At 40.5% G+C, this 25397-nt stretch overlaps 1 protein-coding gene across 4 annotated transcripts in view; it reads left to right on the top strand.

The window, feature by feature from the left end:
* The window catches only part of rbms3 (RNA binding motif, single stranded interacting protein), a 226793-nt gene that overhangs the window by 46754 nt on the left and 154642 nt on the right, over positions 1–25397 (top strand). For 2 of the 4 annotated variants that reach the window (XM_026347586.1, XM_026347585.1), the window contains exon 3: positions 4423–4644. In XM_026347586.1, the coding sequence (XP_026203371.1) occupies positions 4423–4644 (222 nt within the window). Of the gene's footprint in view, positions 1–4422; positions 4645–22392; positions 23783–25397 lie in introns of those variants that run through there. The other 2 variants (XM_026347588.1, XM_026347587.1) reach the window with 2 other exon arrangements.

Below are 25397 nucleotides of genomic sequence, written 5' to 3'. Positions count from 1 at the left end.
GCCTTAAGGACGATCTGATAATCACACCAGGTGGGTGTTATTAAATGCATATGAGAAACGAGGGCAAACTGACACAAGACTATTTGTCATAATGTTTAGTATTACACCTTGAGATAAAGGTTGCACCTTAAGAAAAAATTAGATAACTTGTCTGGCAAAAATAACAAATGAATAACAGAAGACAATGTGTTGCCTTAGGCCGTTTGATTCATCCTGTAAGAAAGTCAATATACCAAGCACAAACCATAAAACTGTAGCATTTCCCACATAAATAAGCATATTTCTGTTAAACTTTCTGTAATACAAGAGCAGTCTGATCTCTCGGCAATAGGCCACCGTTTGCTTCCTCAACACCTTACTGCAGCTTGTTTTTGTTCTACTGTGTCATACATGTCAGTGTGAAAATATTTCCTGGAAAGCAAAGAACTGTGCAGAAAGACCAGATTATTCCTTAGAGGGAACCTCATGGGGAGATTTCATCACAGTTATGGGGTCACACAGTGTTCACAGAGAAATGACTCCACCGAATGAGGAAACAGTGTCTTCTTTGCGGATCGGAAATGATAAAATTGGCCATTTAACTTTGTTCACTTCCATCTCCAAGGACTTGACACTGCAATTACAACCAAAACCAAATTTGATGAAATGTACTGCATTCTAAAATAGCACTAAAATACACATATACATCACCTACTTTAGCTTAGGTTGACCCATACCTTTCAGCATATTATATAAAGAAAGCATTTCCATGAGAATTAGGACAGATGAGGGTTTTGTAATTCAAAAAGGTCCAGCCCCTGACATCCTTAACCACGTGGTGACACCAGGGAGTGAGAGGAGAAGGAAAAAAATCACTTAACCAGTGAAAAATTGACTCGAGAGGTGCTATGCTCTGGTTCACCTCAGTGTATTAATGGAGACACAACCTCCACTCAGTTTTTCATAGCAGAGGGTGAAGCATTATTCTGCTTCAACTTGCATGTTTAGTAATAAATGGTGCTGATAACATCCTGGCATGCAAAAGAAGTTACATTTTTCTTCTCTAGTAAGCTAAATTAATATCTTGTATCAAGGAAATAATGCACATCCTTATTTTTGCGGTATATACTATATTGTAACCAGAGGTTAACATGCTGGAAGAGATAATAATATGTGAATCGACAGGGGTTTCTAGGGGTTTTTAAAAGTTTCAGCAGATATTCTATTGCTAGTAGATCTTGTGAGAGGAACAAGCAACCAGGTCTATGCTCTTGCATTTTGATTTCTTTAGCTCATTTGATTTCTTTGTCTCATTTGGAGGCTGGGAAGTCACAGCTACAAACTACCACCTTCTGGACTTCTCACTTGTTTCTCTCTATGCTACAGACATATTTTGCTTGGTATCAGAAAAGTGCTGGAGCTGAGTACTGAGCCCTAGTTTCCTGCTACTATGGTCACTTGCTACTACTCTAATTTTTGTCATGATGTGGCCTTAATCTTGACATTTACAACTATATATAAAATAAATACATTAACCGTAAAACGAAAGCGTGCAATCTCTGCATGCAAAGACAAATAAAAGCCACGATATCCTCACTTTCTGAAGATACTCTCTCTAAACACTCCTCACAAATGTAAACATACAACATTTAAAACAATGTTTTTCTGCTTTAGCATCCCCTTTGATAAATTTTGAGCTAATCAACCACACACAGATACATAAACACACGGGTGCCCTCACATACACATGTAAATACAGTACATGCCAGCACATACACACATCTGTTTGCCTGCATATAAAACCCCTTCAGAAGAAGAAAACCTTGAGAAACCAGATCTGAGTGGCCTTTATATAATACGTAGAAATATGAGTAATAGAAATAAGAGGGTAGCTCTCTGACGAGTCGGTGAAAATTTGTGACATGAATCTGAGTCTGGGGACCAATCATGCATTCCAGTAGAGGAATGTCAAGACCCCCTGAGCTCAGTCTCATGTTAAAACATGGCCCTGGTCCTGTGATGTAAAAGGAGAATATTTTGTCACTCATGCAGCATAGCAACCCAACCTTAAAATGTTTTCATCATGACTCTGTTATCCCATAGACGTTAGATGCATGAAACATATTTTAAAATTTATCTCTCCCCTGAGAGGGTCTTTAACGAAACACCTCCGCATAGATGCATTAGCTTCCTCTTAGGCTGAATAATGCTCATTTATAAGACCAGTGGAGGTTGTTGCATGGCTTAGGGCGGCACTTAAACTCTATGAACTGGTGAATACTTGCATTAAAGTAGCAGCTGAGGTCATGCAGCTTAATGTACCGTTCTTTGGGCTTCCCGTTTCCTTCTGGCTTTTGCAGTGCCTGTATAATAGTGTGAGAATGTCTCTATAGTAACTTGCATCAGTGAGTCATGGCTCTAAATCCTGATGTGTTGTTGGTACAGCATAAAGAGTGTTAAAGTTAAGGGTTTAATAAAAGCAGGAATAAATATAAACTTGCAAGATTTTCCTTCAGTTGAAGTTCTATTTTTGACACGGTTTTAACCTTGGTGATCAGTGCTTCCCATGTTTGTTTATTATTTTACTGAGACTAGTTGTATAATACCAGCAGGCCTCTATTCTCTTCTATGACTCTTTACTGTACTGCATACATGCATTTATCCTTGTGAGGCAAACAGCCACCTTCTGTTTTATATTAACATGAATTCTAAACCTGTTGTCATATATTGTACGTCTTATTCTGAACTTTAGCTTACGTATTCCCCTTCGTTTTTTTCTAATAAAGAATATGGGCCTGGCAAGCCCTCTAAGCACAGCTGTGAGTCTATATTGCTGCCATCACTCTCCCACAGTTTCCCCTGTGTGGGGTGGCCTCTGACCTCAGTGAAAATCCTACAGGGCCTGAAGAGGACTGTTAATGCTCACTGGTGTTGTGCAGCTGTGCTTCATTCGAGGTGGTTTGTCCTTTTTCTGTTCATGCATGGAAATTAAATATTGGCAAAGTCGTCTTTAGACTGCTTTATAAAAAAAATTGACATAGGAGTGAGAAGAAACAATATCAGAGCACCTTAAGTGTTCTACAAAAATGTCTTTATTAGGTAATTAGTAATTATCTTTTTGTGTAATACACCAATGCTAGTCCATTGTATTAAAACATCATGGCTGAAACTAATGACTGCTTTCTCTATTGTATAACCTATTGTTGTATTATCTACGGTGTAATATGTTAAGAAGTAGTGCAAAGGTTAGTTTGTCCAAAACCACATTTATAATGATGTAAAACACAGAAATCTAAACTGCCTGGGGTTTCAGTATCTTGTCCAAGGACACTTTGCAATGTAAGCAAGAGGGATCAAGACTCAAGCCACTAACCCTGTGGTTCAAGGATGACTAGGTCACAGCCACCCCTGAAAAATATTGATGCTCAGACAGGGACTTAAAAAAATGGACACTGTTATTCTACCAACTGAGCAACAGGCTTTAAATCACTGGTTCAGCAAACAGTAGATTTGAAAGACTTGTGGTTTACATTTACACACATTTTTATTTAAATGATTTAATTTTTCACTCAGTGAGATGACTTTTTATAGTGTTTATCCTGTCAAAATCAAAACATAGTTCTTTCATAAGCTAAAAGGTAATTCATGGTTGGCACATTTTTGCTTTAATCTGGAGGAGTAAACATGCACGTATTCCTCTCATCCACCTTGCGCACACTTATCTGAATGTACCCCTATCATGATTGGCGATATAATTCAGGTTAAAGCTATTTCTAATTAGCCCTGCTAGATTTGGCAAATATTATAGTATGTACCCTAGGTCTCGTTAAAATGCCACAGATCGGCATTGTCAACCTGTGTCCTGTTTTTTTTTCTGTGCTTCACTGGCCATGACAGCCGAGGTAACCCATCTTAGAGTGGTATAAGCCTGTCTTTCAACAGATTTAGGCCTGTGTTTCCTGGACCTTGTTATAGCCGCTGCATTATGCCACACTGGGAAGCACATTTCTAGCTTGTAATCCAAGCATCTTATCAAACCAATCAGCACTTTTCCAGCAAGAACACATCTCGACCGTGACAGAAGCAGAGTTCACAAGATGTGGTGCTCATAGAGAGAAAGGGAGGGAGAAAGAGTGAAAAGAACGTGTGAGAACAATCTTGATGCTGTGGTATTCAGATTTTAGAGCAACACCACATCCTGCTTTCTCTTTTGATACAGGTCAGTGAGCGGGCATTCAGTTGTCAGCGCTTGTCTGCTGCAGCGGTAAGGCTGCTTGCAGTTATTCTAGTGATGTTCTTGACGATAACATTTGTCACTGCATTCCCTCACAATTTCTATCTTTCTCACCCATGTCAACTTCTTTCCCTTCCTCACTCTCCCTATATCCTGTTCCCTCCTTCCACTCCCTTTACCCCCTTTGTCCCCATCCTTCCTTTCCACAGCCCAGTGCAGCAGTGAGAGGTTACCACACCAGTAAGCCAGCAGCCATGAGTCCAAGCCTCAGCTCCAACTGGGTTACTGTTAGCAGTGATGGCCAAGGGGCTTGGAGCGGCACTACCTTCACCCGTGGAAGTGTGCAGCATTACCTGGCCCACCAGCAACACCCACATCACCACCATCAGACTACACACACAAGCTATTCCTACTGCTCAGCCCATACACCTGTGAGTACTGCAGATTTCTTCTTTCTCATTCTCAGAGTCATCCTTTCCCTTCTAACTTGTCTGTTGTCATCCTTCAGAATACCTCCCCACTCTCTCTGCCACACTTCTTACTTCCATTCACTCTCTCCCTGGTGTCCATTAGTGGCTCTTACTATCACGGAAGCTGTTATGCACACAGCAAATTTTCTTTATTCATCTTCCTCCGCTCCCAACCCTCCTTTCTCTATGTTTTCTCCTTTAATCTTTACCTTTTTCCCCACACTCTTTCCTCTCAGGCCCTCATGGAGTATATATCACTTCCTCTTAGTATTTCTTCCTCCCACCTTTCCCCACTTTATCTCTTGCTTTCACCCTTGGTCTCCCTCTCTCTTCTCTGCAACTTAATTTGTTTTTCTTTCATCCATCCTCTGCATCGACAGTGCAATGAGAGACTAATTGAGGTAGAGACACTTTTGGATGGCTTCCCTTGTCATTATCCTTGGAATTAATTGCTGTTCTGCAATCCGTTTGATTTGACTTTATTGGTGAGATCTGGTTTTCTAATGTAACATTCAGGGTGTGACTGGAACTCAGGCATGAGCCAAATTGAGGATTTTATTATCGTCATGTTGCTGTCACAGTCACAGAGCTGGAAACAAAGATTTGGCAGGTTGTTATTTCTTGGTATGGCTTCCTCTAATAAATGTATTTACAAGGCTTCACACCAAATATTTGTCCCATTCTTTCTTATTTTCCATTACAACACTGAAATTCTCTCATCTCACATATGCACCATTTGAATTTCCAGCAACCTACATGCCAACATGTTGAGACTACCCTGAAGTGCTTGCTTGCAACGAGTGAAGAATTGGATTGGATTTAGATATCATACTCATCACCTGCATTAGCTTCTTTTTATGTTATTGCTGTGATGCACGTTATTCAGACAGAGGTGCTGTTTAGCGCGGAGGAAGGACATTATTTCTCGTTGTTGTGTCATTTTCATAAAGCATTCAAGTTATAATCACTGGTTCCACTCGTTTTACATAGTTGTTGCCATTGTGTCCAACACCACTTTTACCGCTATCATCACTTCCACTACAACCACCTTGTAGTCTTAGTGGAGCTTGGGTGTTTTAAACTGTATTGTGCACAAACAAGAAGCAAAAACATTTCCGCAAGACAGATGTGAAAGCTGTGGCTCTTGGTCTGGTTGTGGTGGGACTCTTTCACATGTGTATTTCTCAGAAAGTTTTTGGGAACATTGTGGTCCTTTCTGTTCTCACTGCCACTCCCCAGGGGAGAACAGTCATTGCCATCAACGTCCACACACAGTATCCTGCATTGTTTCAGTACTTTCAGCAGCTGATCTAAACTGGACAAATCATTCCAAAGGTTTAATTAACATAGTGTATAGCGTTTTTTTAAATGGTAATTTTAAAAGTAGAATAAATTTTTTCGGGGTACATTCCTTAATGGCCGCTTGTGTCTGGACACCAGACAGAACAGATGCAGAACAGTTTAAAAGTTTAAAGGTTTTCATCTCCACCAAGCAGCATTTTAATGTTGCATAGGGCAGAAGTTACTATTCTTTTTCACTCTCTGCTGTGAGTAAAGCGCTTCCTCGTGTGAAGTTAGAGCCTAGATGCCAAAGATCAGGTCTTAGCCATATTCCATCATGACATACAGTAATATCCCATTCTACATGAGTTGGCAAACTTACAGGAAAGAGGGGTTTTGTAAAAACAAACAAAAAAGGAAATCCCTCAGAGCAAGTTATCAGTAAGTGTGATGATGGTCCAAGTATTGTTCCAACATTTTCAGTGCTGTACTTGATTATAGTGGATGGTATTATGGAGGTGTTTTTTTTTAAGTAACTCAAATAAAATCCTTGATTTAATTACTTTTCCCATCTGGGTAGCCTGTGATGTAACTATGCAGTCTAACGAAAAGAAAGAGTGTCAATCCATTTGCAGTAGATCTGTCTCTGTCACTATTTATAATACCCCTTCTAGTCTGAGACATTCCAGGAAATACAATTTGGTCCCTCACAAAACCAACAGCCAGAGTTTGATAGTGTAAAAAATTCCCTGAATTGATTTGAAACAGACAACACACTCTGGAAACAGTGCACAACACACCTCTGTGAGGTTGTTATGCTCTGTTCTGTGTGTGTTTTCTGTTTTTGTGGGATGTTGGTAGGCCACACCAGTCACAGTACTTGCCTTACTGGAGTTGGTTGCAGATCACTACTGGGTCATCAAACACTTACCCTCATCTTGAACCTCTTTGCTGAAACCACGGCACACTGTGCTGACTTTAACTGGCCTGTTTTCATGGGACAGTGGGGAGGTTTTCATTTCTTCCCTGCAGAAACCAATTTCTCCTTCACCATCGTGTCTGTGTCCTGCCTTGTTACAAGTCAACAAGCCCCAAGCAGGATTCACAGTGCCTAGAGATGGCTAATCCCAAAATTAACAGTAAACAAGTGTATGGTTTAAGCCTTGAGTTTACATTGTGTATTTTTACATTTTGTTATTTGCAACACATACTGTGTATGGAACATAAATCTCTGCATTTAACTTAACAAAGTAGACTCCCCTCTTTTACAGCGTGTTTCTCTCAAACATCCTCCTTTTCTACTTCACCATTTTATTGCCTCCCTAAATGTTATTCTAATTTCAGGCATATTAGATGCAAAGAATGCCCAACAGAAAAGGAAGAAAAACAGAACTGATAGCTCAGCGTGTGTCTGTCCTCTCGGCTGAGAGAGGTGAGTAAATAAAAGAAAAAAGAAAAGCAAGCAAGGATCCAAAAGAGATCAAGAAGCTTTGCCTCCAGTGGGTTTGTAATTACAATGGAAGCTGATACATTTCCACATATGGGATGAAGATCCCTCAGGGGGAAGATGGTATAACTGGAGAAAGTTGTGTAGAAGTTAGCAGACGATTCCCTGTGAATATGCTAATACCAACTCCTACATACTGCAGATTTGCCTTGTAAAATACATTTTTGTTAAAACATAATTGAGGCTGGATTTTGTTCACTAGGAACATTTTTTCCAGTTCAGTAAGTACAGTATGACATGCCAGCACTGTCAGAAGTACGTCGTGAAAGTCAACACATTCTGTATCATTCTTGAAGTCTGTGTTGACGTATGTGTCTAGAGACAGTATGTGTGTGTTGACTTATGGTCCTTGAAATTCACTAAAACTATTGCATTGCCATAGAATCCAGCTCAAGATCCTGCTGCGTCCAAATACAATCTTACACAATGTGTTGCACTGTGATGACTTTTTAATTAATGATCTGTAATTTTATCTTAACAACACTGAAAGTTTGACATTCATTGACTTATTTTTTTTTTCTTTTTAAGTTTATTAGATTTTTTTATTGGACAAAACTCCAACTGTAACATGGAGTTTGAGATGTAGACCGCAACATCAGGCAAGAGACAAATGGGGAAAAGTACAGAATTACAAAGAAGGCGAAGACAGATGGTACAAGAGAGCTTGAGAAGGGGAAGAGGAAGAAGTGTCTTACCTCTCATCAAACCCCATGGCTCTCTTTGTACTAATAACAAAACACTCCAACAGGTTAGTTAACAGCTGGGGTGAGTGGACCACCCTACAGGTGCTAGTGTAATAAAACCTGACAAGCTAATGATTGCACATGGTGTTATTGGATTCTTTACTTAAAGCCACATGGGCTGCAAAGACTTAAGACTAGCCTTGACTGTGACTTAGGCTCACATTATAGATTTTCTGGTAGATTGTAATTGATCACAAACACAGTGAAAAGGAAAAGAAAGAAAAGGAAATATTCTGTGTACTTTGCCCTAAATGGTGTGACAGAGTCCATTTATTGGTGATGCATACAGTATCAGGTGAATTGTTGACATTATACATTGAATTTGGTATTCTACATGTAGCTTTCAGCTCTCTATACTTTTAACAAGCTACTTTGCAGTACATATGGCCGACCACAAAACTACATAGTAAATATTCACTATAATTCTCAGTTGCTTCTGTGTTTTGTGTTTATCTGGGATTTTACATTAATAATCGTTTGCATCAAGATCAGTTACAACATATTATTCTTTTGAAAAGGGTTTTTACATTTTTTTCATAGCGAAGAAGAAAAATGCTTGAAAAACTAATTTCAGCTAACACGTTCTCCTGCTCCAGTGATCTTGTCATCAGCACGAAGTTGTTAACAAGCCTCTAAAGCTAATTATTGGTATGCAAATTATAGTGTTTGTCCAAAATGATGTCTTTATGAGAAATGTATTTTAATTTTGTACGTGTTTTTGTTTCCAATTTTTTCTTTTCATTATACTACACACTTTGTTGCCCGCTAAGCACCTGAACCTCATTGTGACTGGTACTTTTATAGTCATTAACCATTTTCTACTGGAGATAACATAGTTTAGAATGGACGATCATGGTTATATAGTTATATAGTGACTTCTACATTGACCCATGGATTAGGGGATAAGGGGTAAAGTGAAAAATGTAATGCTCTCTACTGACGTTCTTGACTCACACCCTTATTCTCCTGGCTGTTCTGTGTGTGACTGAACAAGGCAGTGAGGCATTGCTGAAAAAGAGGGTGCGTTCTTAGGCAACTTTCCTTGCTTATATAAACACATTTTTCTCTCTGACCCCAGAGCTGTTTCATTTCTGATGGTATGCTTCCTCTGTCAGCAGATTATCTCAGTAGTGCTTTATATCCAGATGTTTTCATCTTGTCCTCCTAAGTCCAGATATCACTCATGTTTAGGACAGTGTTTCATTATTTTGCATGTAGACTTGCTTGGCAATCACAATATTGCATTTGTGGTTTAATAGCTGTATTGGATAATTTAACTGGAGACAATTGGGATAGATTGCATTACCAGCATTGTCTACCTCAGCTAATTGCTTCCATGTATATTGATCAAGTTAATCAGAGCTCGTGCAGATGTGACTATGTTTGTGTCTGAGAAAGCAGGAGCTGAAGTTATTTTATCCTTTTGTCTTAATTTGATAGATACCCCGGATGTGGAAAAACTCAAGGGCCAGCCCGCATTGCGTCTATGTACCACTGCAGAGTTCATCTCTCTTCATAACATATAGATAGAGACACACACACACACACCTACACATGTGCTGCAGAGGACAAAACCTGCTTCTCCCTGCTGTATGATAATGCATACTGCACGGCTGGGGAATTAATGTAAGAGCACGTGGCCGACAATCTGTCCTGTATGTTATCCTTTACTTCTGCATGGGGAGATCAGATTTTATCAGGCATTAATAAAAAGACAAATTTTTCGCCTAATGAAAACATTGGAGTAAGTTATCTCTTTTTTATCTAAGGACATGGACATCGCCGTGAACCCTTCAATTTAATCTGATGGTTTCGCCCAAACAAACTCTGATTGTTACCTCATTAAATTCACCAAGCACACACCGGCCAATCATTCAGTCAATACAAACCTGCTAGTAGGGATTCCCAACACATCTCCAGATTCACAAGGTCTAAAAAACAGAGGAGGCAGAAAGGACATTGCTAGACTGTGAGAAAATAGGTGATAACCAGAGACAGAGAGAGGTAGGGACACAAAAGAGAACAAAAACAGAGAGAAATTAGCAAACATCTTTGTCGTTATCAAATATTTGAATGCAAAGTGTCCATCTACTGGTCTGTTGGCCCTTTCTAGTATTAGCAACCAGATCCTGAAATCTAGAATTTTACTATAACAATAGGACCATTTGTTTGTTTATATGTGACTATAATAGCACAATGAAATCTGTGTGCATTTCCTCTGTGGACAATCATCGTGTGTAGGTGTGACATAACTCCAACTCAACTTTTCATCTGTCTCTCTTTGTGAGGCCAAAGCTCTGGCACAACTCATGGTGTTGTGATTAACTTAATTAGCTATAACTCGCAAACACCCATTTATACAGGCTGACAGATGACACAGTCGTTTAGCTGAATGAATGGTCGCCTGCTGGCAGTGGGTCAGGGCGTGTCCGCTGGCTGGTGGCCTGTTCAAAGCCACCGAGATGAAGGTAGTCATCTGTGAATTGTCCAGGGAAGCGATATGATCAGCTCATTTAGAATGAAAACACAAGTAAGGTGCAAAGGAAAGAAAAGGGAAGGGAAGGGGAGAAATGTTATGTACTAGGCAGATTAAGATGTACTGTGACTGTCATAACCGTTCCAGATAATATTACTCCACGCATTCTTCAAATAAATATTCCATCCCAGAGAAGATTAGTTATGAATTCCTGATAGCAGAGGCAGCAGATGCCGATGTGTACTGTACATGTGTTGTGCGGCTGGGGGAGCCTGGTGGAGACTTTGTGATGAAGCTTCCACTTTAGTCTGAGTCTCTTTCATCAGCCCTTGAATGAAGAGCATTGCTCATTCCCCAAATACTGCAATGATTCATCTTTGCCATGAGCTAGAATGGGCTTTGTCTCAGTAATTAATTTAGCTCTCGGGACAACAGTTGGAATGAGTCGTGTCTTCAAGGCCTAATTAAAAGAAGATTGTCAAACATATTCTAGGTCACACAGCTCAGCATCTCCAACCATTTAGGAGAGATTTTTAGGCACTGTCACACCGTCCTTCGTGGGCCGCTTTGCTGGCTGATAGAGAGTGGGTTCCAGAGTGAAAAACAAATGGTTTTATTTGCTTTCTTGATTTCTTCAGGCACCTCTTGAAAATTGAGACACTGAATGTTTTGTTTATTATTGGCTGTTTCAGTCAATACCTCAATCCACTTATGCATGTCTTTGTCTCTGTCTGGGGATGGTTTATTTGAAATTGCACAGAAATTTCCTTTGTGTGGGAAATAGCCACTAAATTAAAGAAAAAATCCTATACTCAAGTGAATGAGAACAAAATGGTGAATGAATATCTTCGGTTTAGGATCAGTTTCTCCAAAATAACATTCAGAGCGTAGCTGCAAACAGATATTGACACAATATTTATCCTAACATTTTAGCTTTAGTATTCATTTTATTGAACCAGTAAGACCAATAGACTGACAAGCACAAAGTGTCTGTCTTATCTGTTCTCATAATGAGAATCAATGACTTTAGTTACAGGCAAGAATGACTCTAACAATACACACACACACACACACACACACACACACACACACACACACACACACACACACAGGTTCTGAACAATTAAGCGCGAGCTGTCGGGCTTAGTGCCTGGGTCCATTGTAAGCGCTCTAAACCTGTTAGACTGTGACAGACCATTAAAAGGCTGCCAAGGCTTCCTTAATTTGCTTCAGCAGTGCACACTGAGGAAGAGTGACTGAGTGCCGTGTGTCTTTGTCTGCGAATGTGCATCCACTTCTTATGACACTCCTTTGCACAACCTCCTTTCCAGCTGCCCACACAGAAACGTCCACACACACACACACACACAGACACACTCACGCTCACAGTTTGACAGTATCAACGCCATAATAGCTCTGCTTCCGTTTTTATTTTTGGAATTATTGTTTAATAGCTGATTTCAGTTTATTTAGGCAAATGTGTTAAATCATCAAAGCTACTGCCAAGACTAATGTATTTTCTGAGTCAGTATTTTCTTAGGCACATAATTAATTGCTACAGTTTAATGTTTGTCAGTTCATATATTGCTAATATATTCTAATATGCTAATTTAGAAAGTATTGTTAGAAACAGAACTTGTCATTGTCATAAACGTTGTACATATGTTGATCAGTTTTCACACCTTTGCACATTCTCACTGTGAAACCACCAGCATACTGTAAGCCCAGTCGATCACACTTGTGTAACTAACGAATTTTACATCTCTTGCATCTTTTCAAATAAGTTTTCACAGAACCTTCATTTTCCTTCTTGGGTGTAAGGACTCTAGCTGAGGCAGAAACAACAAACCTAAGTCCAAGTTTTAATAATACAGAATCTGCTGTTTAAATACTATTCCAGCTGACTAGATTTTATCCAGATTAACATGATCATGATGACAAAGCACTTTGTTTCTGGGGAAACCTTGTGTATCTCACACTTCTGAATGAATGGTTTTCGAGCAGATATTTCACCTAGCAGGCATTTCCTGTCGTGACCAGAGCTTGGCGTTCTCCACCATTAGGAATTAAAGGCCTGGGCCACAGAATCCCAAGTGCCAGACCACAGGAATATCCAGAATCTGACTAAGCTTCCAAGCCTCTGCATGTTTCATTTCCTATTTCACAAGAGCGGGCGGCCCATGCAAATTCCTGGCTGTGGTGCACCACCAGTCTTCATTTAGCAGCAGTTCGTGGTTGATATTAGATGTTGGACACAATAGGAGATGTTAGAGGGTGGATTAGGAAGGGTGCTGGCAGATCTTACAGGGATTTTAAATGGGTGTCGTCTCTTGTTCAGCTCATGTGGACTGTCATATTTACATGTCATTGCTGGCTTAGGGCTGTTTCTTGGTTTGCACCTGTTGCTTTCTGTACAGCTGATTAGTCAATGACAGCACAGAGCAGGGGAACATAAATCACACATTCTGAGCTGTAGATATGACCTTAATTCAAATTGTTTCAGTGTGATCCTGCTTTGGTTTTGAGCTACAGATAGAAATACACATGCATTCACACACAGTTCTTGCACAGATGAGTTTTCACATACTGCTGCCTGGGGCTTTAGTATTGGCTTTAAAAACACCCATAACATCTGTAAAGTATTATGGCTGATTATACTGGTCCTTCAGTGCAATCATGCAATATGGGCATGAGTGATGGGTGAACATGAACCCTATGGGGGAGGGGAGGAGCAGATCATGAGGCCCATTCATAAAATTATATTCTTTATAGACCATACATGAATTAACCCATTGTTGACACAACAATATGTTGAAACTACACTGCCTTGCAAAGTTCCCCTTTGTTTTTTGTTCAGTGAACATCATTAGTATAGTAATTATTTCATTAACCTAATTTTTAATTTGAAATTTGATTAGTTGCTCTTTGCTATTTTGTTTTACCTTCCACTTTTGAACACTCCAGGTGTTGGATTTAATTTAAACTACATACCATAATATATATACAATAGATGCTTTCTTGCCTACGCCTTCAGCACTCATGAAATAATCTCCCACCTCTGTGCTTCAAGTCATCCGTATGCAGTCACTGTGGCAGTCCTGGCCAGCTCCACACCCATCTGATCCAAATTTATTTTGGTTTTATTTGACCGATTGTACTGCCAGTATTTATCAGGCTTCTCTTCACAATCGAGTTCATGACCAAGTTTCATTACGCTTGTTTAATCTTATGCTGTTTGGTGAGTAATGCTTTTCTTTTAGCCATCTGTGAAGGATGACGTCATGCAATGTTATTTACACTGTCTGATTGGTCACTGAAACTTAACTGATGTTAGCCACATTAGTCTACTTAGCTTGCAGTGCACTCTGGAGATTTGAGTCCACATGGTTGTGGCTATGAAAAAAAGCTACTGTATGCTTTCCTGTGAAACACTATCCTCTCAATTTCAGTCCCTACAAAATGAATCATTTAAGACATTTAATTTTACTGTATCAGAGTGACACAACATAACATTGAAAGTTAATCTGTGTTATTACAGCTGTTTGCCCTTTAGGCAGGCTTTTCCTGATTTGAAATGAGGCAAATGCAGTACCACAACTCTAACTGACCAAATTAGGTTTATTTAATTAGTCACTTTTACACAGGAAAATACATTTAAACATGTATCAAGTTAAGGAAATGTGCACTGGCCCCGTGCCTAAGTAGGGCAAATGCTATGAGTTTGTAATTTGTACATTTTACACGTTATACAAAAGAGCTTCTGCTTAAAACACTACCAGCAATACTAATACCAAACAGTAGAAAACCTGTACAGGCATGATCAAAAGTAACAGGAAACATTAACATGTTTGTGATTTTTAATATTCACCACACAGTTCAAGATGATGACAGCTGTCAAAAAAAATTACAGCTGGATTAAACAATAAACACCAGCAAAACAAAATATGAAAGCACAGATCTTAGTTTGAGAATATCATACTGCCTTGCAATCAAATAAGTGGGAAAGTAGAAATTCACATGATGTGAATGCAGCATTATCACCATCCAGACCTTACACACCACTCACTACTGGCTTAAAATAAGTTTTATACATCAACATTATTTTTGTTTTCTGTTGTGTAATGAGCTTAGCAGCATCACTAGTGTGTTAATATGGCTTTCGTCATGGTTTTGAAACAGGACACCACTTTTTTCATCATTGGGCGTAAACTTAAGAATGGCTGAATCTATGATTTTGTCAGTGTGTCAGGTTTGCTGCTGAGCTAAGCTGCTGGGGCATTTTTTATTTATTTAACAGCAGTGTTGTTTTTGATAGTTCCACTGTGTGTTGTTTTGGCAGCAGAAACGCGGCGCTTGAACAAGCCTTGTTGGAGGAAAGAGCTTGATCGTTCATGTCTCTGTTGGCTTGTCAAGCCACACACAGGGACAGGCACATAAAGTCACACATGCTATTGCACACACATTGTTAGTATGATCAAACAATACTGTTTAACAGGACAAGGACCACAAAGTATCTGGGTCACAGTATTGACAAGTGTGAAAAAATGTCAGCTGCTCCTTCGCTATTTGTGCCTCCTCCCTACCTCTAACAGTCAACAATCATTTGTTCTGTGAAACAACCTGTGTATAACAATCTCCAATTTGTCCTCCCCAAGCAGTCAGCCTCAGTTGCTCGGTTGTGTGAAAGGTAGAAGGTTTGTTGGAGCCACTTTGCTTCATTTATTTGTTGCACTTTGATGACTTCAGTACTACTAATTACAGAGGCGCCAACAAGGAGGCAATCTCAGAGTGCATTGCCCCCAAAGTCTTACACTCACTGATATCTAAATGTTGCCCAGTGGAGTTTCACCATAATGTGAATGTTCTTAATCATCTGGCAGAAAGTTTCTAGTACCTTAGTGCCATCTGGCAGCATTTCCCCACACAAATCCCCTAGTAATGTCCTAAAGAATGTCCTGTATGTCAGAGATATGCTACTGATTTTTGATTCAGTAGCACTATAAAGCAAGCCAAATATGCTTAAAGAGTTTACATTACACTTATCGTTAGCTTATGGAGGTATATCAGGCTCACTGGGGGCACATACACTCCTGTGTCTATTAATTGTGCAAGAATCCTTAATAATGCATTTGTTAGACCAAGTTAAAAGATGTCAGGCTCCTATTATCTCATTTTATTTCATGCAATATGGAGAATCATTGTTTAATCAACAAAACATAAGCCATAAAGATAAACATGTTTCAGTGACAGATATTTACGACAGCAGCAGAGTCAGGTGCAGCGGTTGCAAGAGGAACATTTCTGGATATTTAGCTGCTAGATGTTCCACAGTGTTAGCTAGTTGCTCTCCAAGTGCATCTGCTGGTTGTATCCTGCCAGGAAGCATATGGTAGATTTATTCTAGCAAAACTACGCTATGAGAATGGTGAATGAACACAGTGAAGTTTTTAGCTGAAAAACCACAACAGCATAAGCAAAAAGGTGCTATACATCTCTACAGAGCCAAAGGCAACTGAAGAGTCAGTTCAGCACTGGGAGCAAGTGTTTTTACATACAAATAGTTGATCTGTTGTTGATATAAAGGTAATGGTTGGCACCATGTTTTATCATTTATAAAGAACTGTTGCAGTGGTTGAATTAGTAAATTTAATGCAACAGAAACACATCCAGTGGGCATTACAGCAGGTGCTTGCCTGTGTGATCAGGGTCAGTGGCCTTCACCTTTTTATCGTCTACTGGTCAGAATAGCAACGACGAACAGAACAAATTCTCAACACTTGCTATTCTACACCCCTGTGTGTTTTCTGTTATGTTAAAACAAATGCATGAGCAAAATGTCTTGTCTATTAATTCAGTGTTATTTTGTCCTGAAGCTTGTCTCTTCAGCTCTCTTTCTCTCTGTTTTCTTTGTCTCTTGGGCTTCATGCTTTGCATGCAGAGGATGAGACACCGGGGGAGGTTAAGAGAGGAGCTAGAATGGAGTTCTGCTCCATTTACCTCTCTGAAATATTCCTCTTAGAACGACACACTCTGTTTTCTCTCTCTCCTTACTCTCTGCACTGTTCCTCACTCTGCCTGTCCCCTCCCTCTCACTTCTCATCTCACTGTGACATGTGGTCATTTCACTTCATTCTAGTATGGCTTAGCAGTGCTTTAAAACATTGCTGCTGTCCTCCCATCCCATCCTGCTCAATTGCAGGCAGCACTGAGCTTCATAGGCCTATATGGATCTGTTCCTGGTAGCAATAACTCATTTCCCAATCTCTAGTCTCTATCTGCTGTGGGCAGAACCTTCAGCACCTTTGTCTATTGCTTCACTATTTCACTCTACCTGTGTGCCTCTGACATCCTTTCCCATGAACACCAGTTATCCCAAACATATGTATATAAACTAACACACACACGCACTAAAGGAGCAGCATCTTGTTATATTGTTTGTGCATCTGATCGTTTTAGATTTTTTTATACACCACCACAGAAAAAGTAGCATAAGGAATGAATGAGCCTTGAACCAATTTAGGACATTAACACAATGAATACAATGAAATGCATATGATACACTCTAACTGCTGAGATGACTCTTTGATAGTCCTCTTTCTATATCTGTGCGATATGAGTTGTGAGTCATATCTTTTCCTTTTTTTATATGGGGTCTGCTGCTGTCTTCATTTTCCAAACAACGAGGATTTTAAATATTTTGGCTCAGCACGTCCACATATCTATTGTTTAAACTCACACTCGCTCTGCCTGTATAGCACTTAATTCCTTATTATGCAGAGATTTTCTTGGCATCATTTCTTCCTCATCTGCCTGGGTGTAGCTGTTCAGTCCCTGGCAGCGGGAGTCGAGCTGGTTCACAGAAGGATGTGGCTGGCTCTCTTTTGCGGTTAACATGTTATATTAAGGTTATCATGAAGCCTCACAGGAAGTCTGATCTCTGAGCTCCACTCAAGTGTTTTCACCTTCGGTGTCAGCATAACCTTGAACCTTCTGTGATCTCCGAGTTTCCTCAGAGATGTTTTGAGGTAAACAGGCACATACACTGCACTCAACTCATGCCAGCACACACATGAGCTGTGACAGCTGCAGACCACCTGACCTCAAATGTAATTTCCCAACAAAAATACACTGATGCAGAGGCACATTTTCTCACATATGCAGAAGAATGCAAAAACAGGCGCAAATATAGACACACACACACACACACACACACGTAAAATCAACCTTGGCTGTGGGCCTCTTTTCCAAGTACAGAATCATTTGTAACAGCTCTTTTCTGAGAATCACATTAATCAGGAAATGAGTCTGTCGACATTACTTGTGTATACATTTCACATTTGGAAGAGAGATCTAGTAAGTGTATGCAATTAACTCTTCTAGGTCTATTGCCTGTCCCTTGTTGGGTGTAGTAAGGGGTGCTGTGAGTCATTTTTACTCATGCACGTCTGGTCTCATATTTCCTCCCCATTAGGCCTGCATTGCTCTCTTCTGTGTTGTGATAGAAGCTAATGACTCACTGGAAATCTGCCTGGTGTTTATCAAATGTCTCAGTGCAGGGCTGGTGGTCCAGAGTCAGACTGCCCTTTCCACATTATTATAAATGTATTAGATAAACAGCCACGTGATGAGACTATCATCATCAAGAAATACAAATACTGAGAACTACCCAGCAATGGTATCTTGACTATATCACTCAGCTCTTTGTGCTGTGTAAAATTATACCGTCGGGGGAATGTGTTGAGTTACCTCAGGCTGTCATCCGTTAGTGCACTGATAAGAGTGTAAGAAACTGCATGTGTCAGAGGTTTAGTGAACTTACACACATAATGTTAACATATCTCTTCACAGAGTTTCGAAATGGGGGGAGGTGTATATTTTAGCAAGTACATCGTTCAGTGTGTATATTTCCTCTATTTCTAGCATGTCAGATTACAGTGTTGGAGGAAGCAAGTTGAATGAATGCCAGCTACATTATTGGACTATTGGGATAAGCTCGACCATGTACAAACAAGAAAATATGCAAAATATCAAATATAAATACAAGCATATGTTTCTGATTGTAGACTGACACACGGATTTAACTTTATTCATTTTAAATTAAGACATTTTTTTGCCATAGAAAATATGTGAAAACAAGCTTTGATTAAATTAGTTTTTTGATTTCACATTTTGTTCATCAGAAATTGAATTAGTTAATATGGCAGTATGGTAATAAACTGCAAAAGACAGTATGAACCAACCATTCTGCTCCATACAGCCACATCAGGGGTTATCCTTCCTTTGCACTGCACCAGCCTTCCTTCAAATTACGCATATCTGGTAATTTCTGGGAAACACCCACAACAGGACTATCCAGCAAACCACAGGAAACAATGTCTCTTGGTTTTTGCAGTTGCTTGAAGAAACACAAGGCGAGGGGTTGGGCAGAAGGGCTAAATGGTTGTAAACTTTCTAGGAATTCTTTTTTGATGGGAACACTGTGTAGCCCGTTAATGTTTTTGTTTTTTTTTAGCACTTGTAGTTCTCATTCAGTTTTTAATGTTGTTTTTCCTTTTAAACTGCCTTTCATTTACTGTCTTCAGATATATATCAGAAAGATATTCAGGACATGATTAAAGTAAATGGTGCGGTCAGAGGAGTCAATGAATGAAAGGGCAGCTCTTTCAGTGCACTCTTCAGGACACTAATATCTCCATGGAGGTTAAATATCTTTTAAAGAAACCTTTCTTTTACTGCTGTGCAAACTTGCTAAGTAAAACATCGACTGATAGAGATAGAAAAAATACCCTCTCAAACCACTCTAGTTCTGACCAGAGGCCACACCGTGATCATGCTGAGGTTTTCTCTTACCAGACCTGCCTGATTGTTCAGTCGAATCATTATTACTTAACACATTCAGGGGCGTGTTACACCCTAAGCTGTCTACCTCGCACTGTGTTTTAAAGTCCTGTAAATGACTCATGCATGCTCTTAATTTAGGAAGTGAATAAACAAGCATCAGAGTATAACCTCAGAACAGAAGAGCAGCAGATGGCTTTGTTTTGTGACAGTGCTTGAGAGACCTGGCTCTATATATTTTCGTAAGTATATTTTTTGTGTGTGTTTTAGAAGAATCAAAATAACAGGGAGTCACAGTTGTAGCTCCTTTGTGACAAATCAGGTTGTAAATCGGATCAGTTCCCACTCACTGTTCAGAAAACTGAAACCGTCGAGAACTTATTGAGCTGTTCGGGCTAGCAAGCAGATTATCAACAACTGGGTGCTTCTGGGGATTTCTTAGAAAAAATGATGTTATGATTAAAGATGATAACAAATGAACAAATATGATTGGCCCAATCTGAATGTTTGGCATGTCCTATTCCCCAATCAGTACAGCCTGGACATGATGTACTATTAATAACGCAAGATCAAAGACAGACTCACTTAGTCTTTCTCTCTTTCCATGAAATAGTTGGCTGAACCACGATCACATCTGTGTGACGTCAGTCCCACTGATTCAGACCAGAGTGCCTCCATTAACATCAGAGCAAAACATACACATCCGCCGCCTTTAAGGTGGTTCTTCACCAGAATGAGACACAGCGCCAGCACTTATTTACATACAACATGTGTTACTGCTCTCTGGTCACCTCTTGTGAAATCGCTTTTATAAACCAGTGTTTGTCAAGTCATGGCTGAAAGTTCGCGTCAGCCTGTTCTCGAAGTGGTTTCTAGAGATGTGTGTAGGGCCACGGGTCAAGTTCTTTAGTTTCAGGAGTCAAGTCTCAATTCCCTACTCTCAATTCTTAATGGCTAGACCAATTAATATTAATGGTTTAGCTGACCAGTGTCTTTGTAACGAAACTCCCTTGTGTTTCTGTGTGGCTAATTTGAATACATTTTAGAAAAAATAGAGTCAGTTTGCAGTCATAAAAAGGAGCAAATTAGGGCAGAATATTTTAAATTTGTTAACTAAAAATATGGGTTTGGGTTGTAACTACCAATTATTTTTACTATAAATTAATCTCGCAGTTATTTGTGTCTATTCGTTTATTTGATTGAACATGAGGGAGCGTGTGTATGCTAGATTTTCAGTGAAAATCTGAATGTGATGAGCCTTATCTTTGTAATACAGAGATGCCTTTATGTGGCCGCTCACTGGACACACAGTGGTATAAAGACATATGAATCCTTTCTGCTTCTGTGCCTCTATCTCCCAATGTGTCTTATCTTATTTTCTCTCTGTATCATCTCCTCTGTTACTCCCTCCATGATGGACTTTGTTTGTCTAACTGTCTTTGTTCTCTACTTTCTGCCTTTCCCCAGATGCTGGAGTTTATGTGTCTAGTTGATCCAGAGGCTGTTAATCTGGTAATCCACAATCGATATCAGCCTCATCCCTGTCCTACAGATAAAAGTGGTCTATCTGATAATTACGTGTTTTCCTCACTATGTCTGCAAAACTCTGCCCTTTTCCTCCGTTCTTTGTTTTGGTCTCGGGGATTCTTCTTCTGGTATTGATTTGGCCTGTTCTCGTGCACCGGCCCTTTTTAGATCCATAACTCTCATCACAAGCATATGACATTTGCACCTCCTTGTGCGTTTACATCCCGAAAACAAACAGTTTGAAAATAACATGTACTGTAATGTTATTACTTAATGTCCTTGGTCAATCAATTAACTGAACAATTAATGTAAAAATTTCTATAATAACAAAAGTCACTATAATTACACATTGTAAAAAATTATACCTTTTTACAGTCGAATCTACCTAACTTGAGTGTTGCTCTAGAAATACATAATTAGGTTATAATTGTTTGAGAGGGAGACATCAGTCTCATGGGTTTTTGTGTAATGCTCTGTAAGTGTAACAGATAAAATACAAATCCAAAGTCGGGTCTATTTTCAGATGTGGAAATTGCCAAAATGTAATTGTTTTCAGTCCTGTAATTCCATGTTGTAGTTGTTGGCTGCAGTTTCCTGCGGGACTCATGGCACGTAATTTAAACGAAAATCAAGTTGATTTGCTAATTGAGTGAAAAATGAGGCTCCTGAACTTGTGGCCTCAGCGTCACTTAGGACTTTAGGTCAGATCCTATCCACTAGTGTTGGTGTGCGAGTGTCTAAGCGCGTTTGAGTGTGCAATACAAAAGGAGTGGGACTTTCCAGCAAGACATTTTTATAATGTTTTTGGTCGTGGTTATGGTCAGTCAAAAGAAATGTGTTTCTCTATCTTCAGGATCTAACAGGATCTGGGTTTCCCTTCGGTCTCCTAGTTAATAGTGGAGTGTGAGATTATGATCCTTAAGTAAGAGACGGGTTTTCCCATTTTTCACATTAAACCTGGTGCCTGTTCAACCACAGCTTATGCATAACTCATTTATGAATTCAGACGGAAGATAAAACATGTGGATCTAAAAGTATAATCATCAGTAACTATATGGTTCCAAGGCAAAAGTTGATATTGGCCAAAAAGAAATATAGTTGAAATTTCCCCTAAAACACTTAATATTCATGTGCTTCACCCAATTTAACTAAATTTAAGCTTAGAAAGTGTTTGTTTGAGAACAATGTGTTCCAGGCAGTAGCTCCTCATGCAGCCAGTAGGGGGAATCGACTGCTCGCGCTGCTGCCATCCTCCTCTCGAGTCTACTCCTCTCCTCCTCTTCCCCGCATTCTCCCAGGTTGTAGAAACGCTGTAGCCTGCTGGTCTGTGTCTGGGTCCCTCTCTCGCACAGAGACGCTGGGCTGGGGAAGGAGGAGGCAGTCTGCTCTGCTCGCAGCCCGGACGAGCCCCCTTTACCACCGCCCTGTCAGTGTGGAGCAAAAGGAGAGAGAGAAAGAGAGCGAGAGAGAGAGAGAGAGAGAGAGAGTGCAAGGCTGAGAGACTCGGTGAGAGAGAAAGCACACGCGAGAGAGAGAGGGAGAGGGAGCGAACTGTGTGACAGACGGAAAGAGAACAAGGCAGGCTGCTTAGAGGAGTGAGAGAACCAAGGAAGAAATAAGGAACACATTTTACAGGAGCAGGAAGAAGGAGGATCACAGACGAGGGACTCTTTCTTTACGGGGCACTTGGGACACAGCAACTGTTTATTTTTCCACTCGTCTTCTATCTGGAACCCAGTGGATTGACTAACCAACCGGTGGATTTTTTTAATGCACGTGTGTGCCACCCCATTTAGAAATAATTTCTCTGTGTTATCTGCCCTCTTGCTGGCTGTACCTGCTACAGACTGAAATTCCTTCCTGTGTCTCTGCTCAGCTCATGTTGTGATCCTGCTCCGTCCACAAAGTGCATCTGTCGGCAACCGGTGCTGAGGATATCGCCCCTCTGTCAAACAGGACAGCACGCAGCCACCATCGAATCAGACTACAGAGGAGAGAGAGTGTGTGTGTATGTAAGAGAGGGAAAGAGAGAGAGCGGGTAGTGAGAGAGAGTCAGATTCCCAGTGTGAGACACGCAGATTAAAGCCCAGGCGAAAGACTGGAGTGAAACAGCTTTAATAGAGAAGTGAAACGATACGTCCTCTCCCATTTTCCTTGCCATCCCTTTCCTCCTCTTTTCTTCCTCCTCTTCTTCTCCTATTTTCCAACATTCACAGGACTGCCAGAGCTACTGCCACCTGCACCTTGCGTCTTCTCTTTCTTCTTCTTCTTCCTCTACCTCACCCTTATCAAGCGTTACTATCCGATACCAGCTGCTGAGGGGGCACGCGCTGCTTTTGGTTCTAGCACTTGTGGAAATATTTCCCTTGATCCAACAGTGAGAGACTGAGTGAGAATCTGCCTCATAGTGAGGCTGTGGACAAGTGAGGCACCGCTCATCAGGCGCTCCCCATCAGAGGCAGACCTTCTCCCAGCCGCTGTCCAGCACGCAAAGCCTGCCTTCTCCCCGGAGCACTGACTAAAGACAGTGGTGTGGACAGCAAAGACAGGAACCGCACAGTCCACCCGCTGCCTCTATCCCATTGCTAGCTACTTGGCAGCTCCCGCCCCCGTGTCACCATTCCCTGCCTCAGTGCTAAGGATTCCAGCTACATGGGCAAGCGATTGGAGCAGCAGCCAATGTACCCTCAGTACACCTACTACTACCCCCACTATCTCCAGACCAAGGTATGCAGCTCCTTAACTCTTCTTGCATTACTCAAGCCTACTCATCTTCTCCTACACTACTTCCCTCTCTAACCCTAACCACCCCTCCCTCCCCCTCCCTTCATCCTCCTCTCATCCCTGAGTGGAGATGGGATTTGATGGATAGCCGGCCTTGGCTGTCATGGTTTCAGATGGCAAGTACCTCATTGGAGTTTAGATGTCTGTGTTGTTGCCGTGTGTGTGTTTGTTTGTGTATCATATGTATCTCAGAGTAATGGTTTAGGGATCAGAGATCAAGGTTGGACGCTATGGGCTGCTGTTAGTCTAACCTAGTCGACCGTTACTGGAAGCTGTCCAGTTACCTCCGTTCATTCCTCACCTTCAATATGAAAGCTCTTGATTAACACACTCCAGTGTTATAAAATGTGACATGTATAGTATATTTAAACTTTTGTTAAATAAAATGAGTGCCAGCTCTTCTTGTGCTGTCATTCTTTAAACAAATGGAACAACTGTGATCCAGCGTAATTTTCTAATGAAGTATTCGCAAGTTGAATGTAGGTCATTGTTAAACGCTTCAGTGCGATTTTCAGTAAAACAGTAAAAAAAGCCCATAATTATGTAGTTGCAGATGTTTTATTGTAGTGTGTTATAATGAGGGGGCAAACAGGTTATTAACCCTTTTTTTCTGTGGTGATGTGTGCATGGATCTGAAGCAGACCAGGCATGAGAAAGGTTGACCGTGTTTGCTCTAGCTAGAGTATGCATCAGTGCCTCTGGGATGGAAGCCCAGACCTGGGCCCTGATAGCTGCCAGGACACTAGCTGGGCACACTACCCAGACATCATCAAGGGATTAAAATGGAAGCCTTTTGGGGATTACTCTATTTGTTTTTCTACCAAATGGGCAAGACTAATTTCTGCCCATTATTGTGGTGGTGTGATGTGCAGAAATAATTGAATAGGCTGCTGAAGTTGTGCAGCTGTGCAACAGTCCGGTTTCAGCTGGACACTAAAGAGGCACTAACTATATGATTTTGTTAATTTAAACATAGAAAACATAGATTCTCTTTTATTAAAATGTCTTTAATTCAGATCTTTATTCGGCTCTCTATTATGACCGTAAAAGATCCCAGATTGAGAAATAAGTAGAGGTAGGAATCAGATAAATACTTTTTCATTACTGACCTAAATACTTTAACCACACTTGAACTAAAAGTGAAAATGTGGTGGATTTCCCCAATTTATTAAAAGACATTAAGGCAGGGACAGTTTGTTTAGGCACTCGGGGTTTCAGTAGATCTGACCAGAGCACAATAAAACACAATATCAGTGATTCTTTTTGTATTTTTCCATGTGAAGCTGAATTGTGAACTATTAAGCTATCCAGCAGAGAGGACCTGCCTACAGCCCCACCTGGCAGTCCACTAGCTCTCCCCCTGATTTATAGTTTAATACATTTGTGCTGCTGCCATATGGCTTTCCTCTCCCTCCCACCCCCCTCTTTTACTCCTTCCATCATCCCCCTCTCCCACCCTCCCTCTGCTCATATCTCAGAGTTGCTCATCGCAGGGGCCTCTCAATCAGCGTATGTTCCTCCATTCTCTCCTTCCTCCCTCCCCTCACATCCTGCCTCC

This window comes from Anabas testudineus, chromosome 11 (genome assembly GCF_900324465.2).
Source record: "Anabas testudineus chromosome 11, fAnaTes1.2, whole genome shotgun sequence".
Lineage (NCBI taxonomy): Eukaryota > Metazoa > Chordata > Actinopteri > Anabantiformes > Anabantidae > Anabas > Anabas testudineus.
Note: the sequence above shows the minus strand (reverse complement) of the source record. Positions and strands in the feature narration are given on the sequence as shown.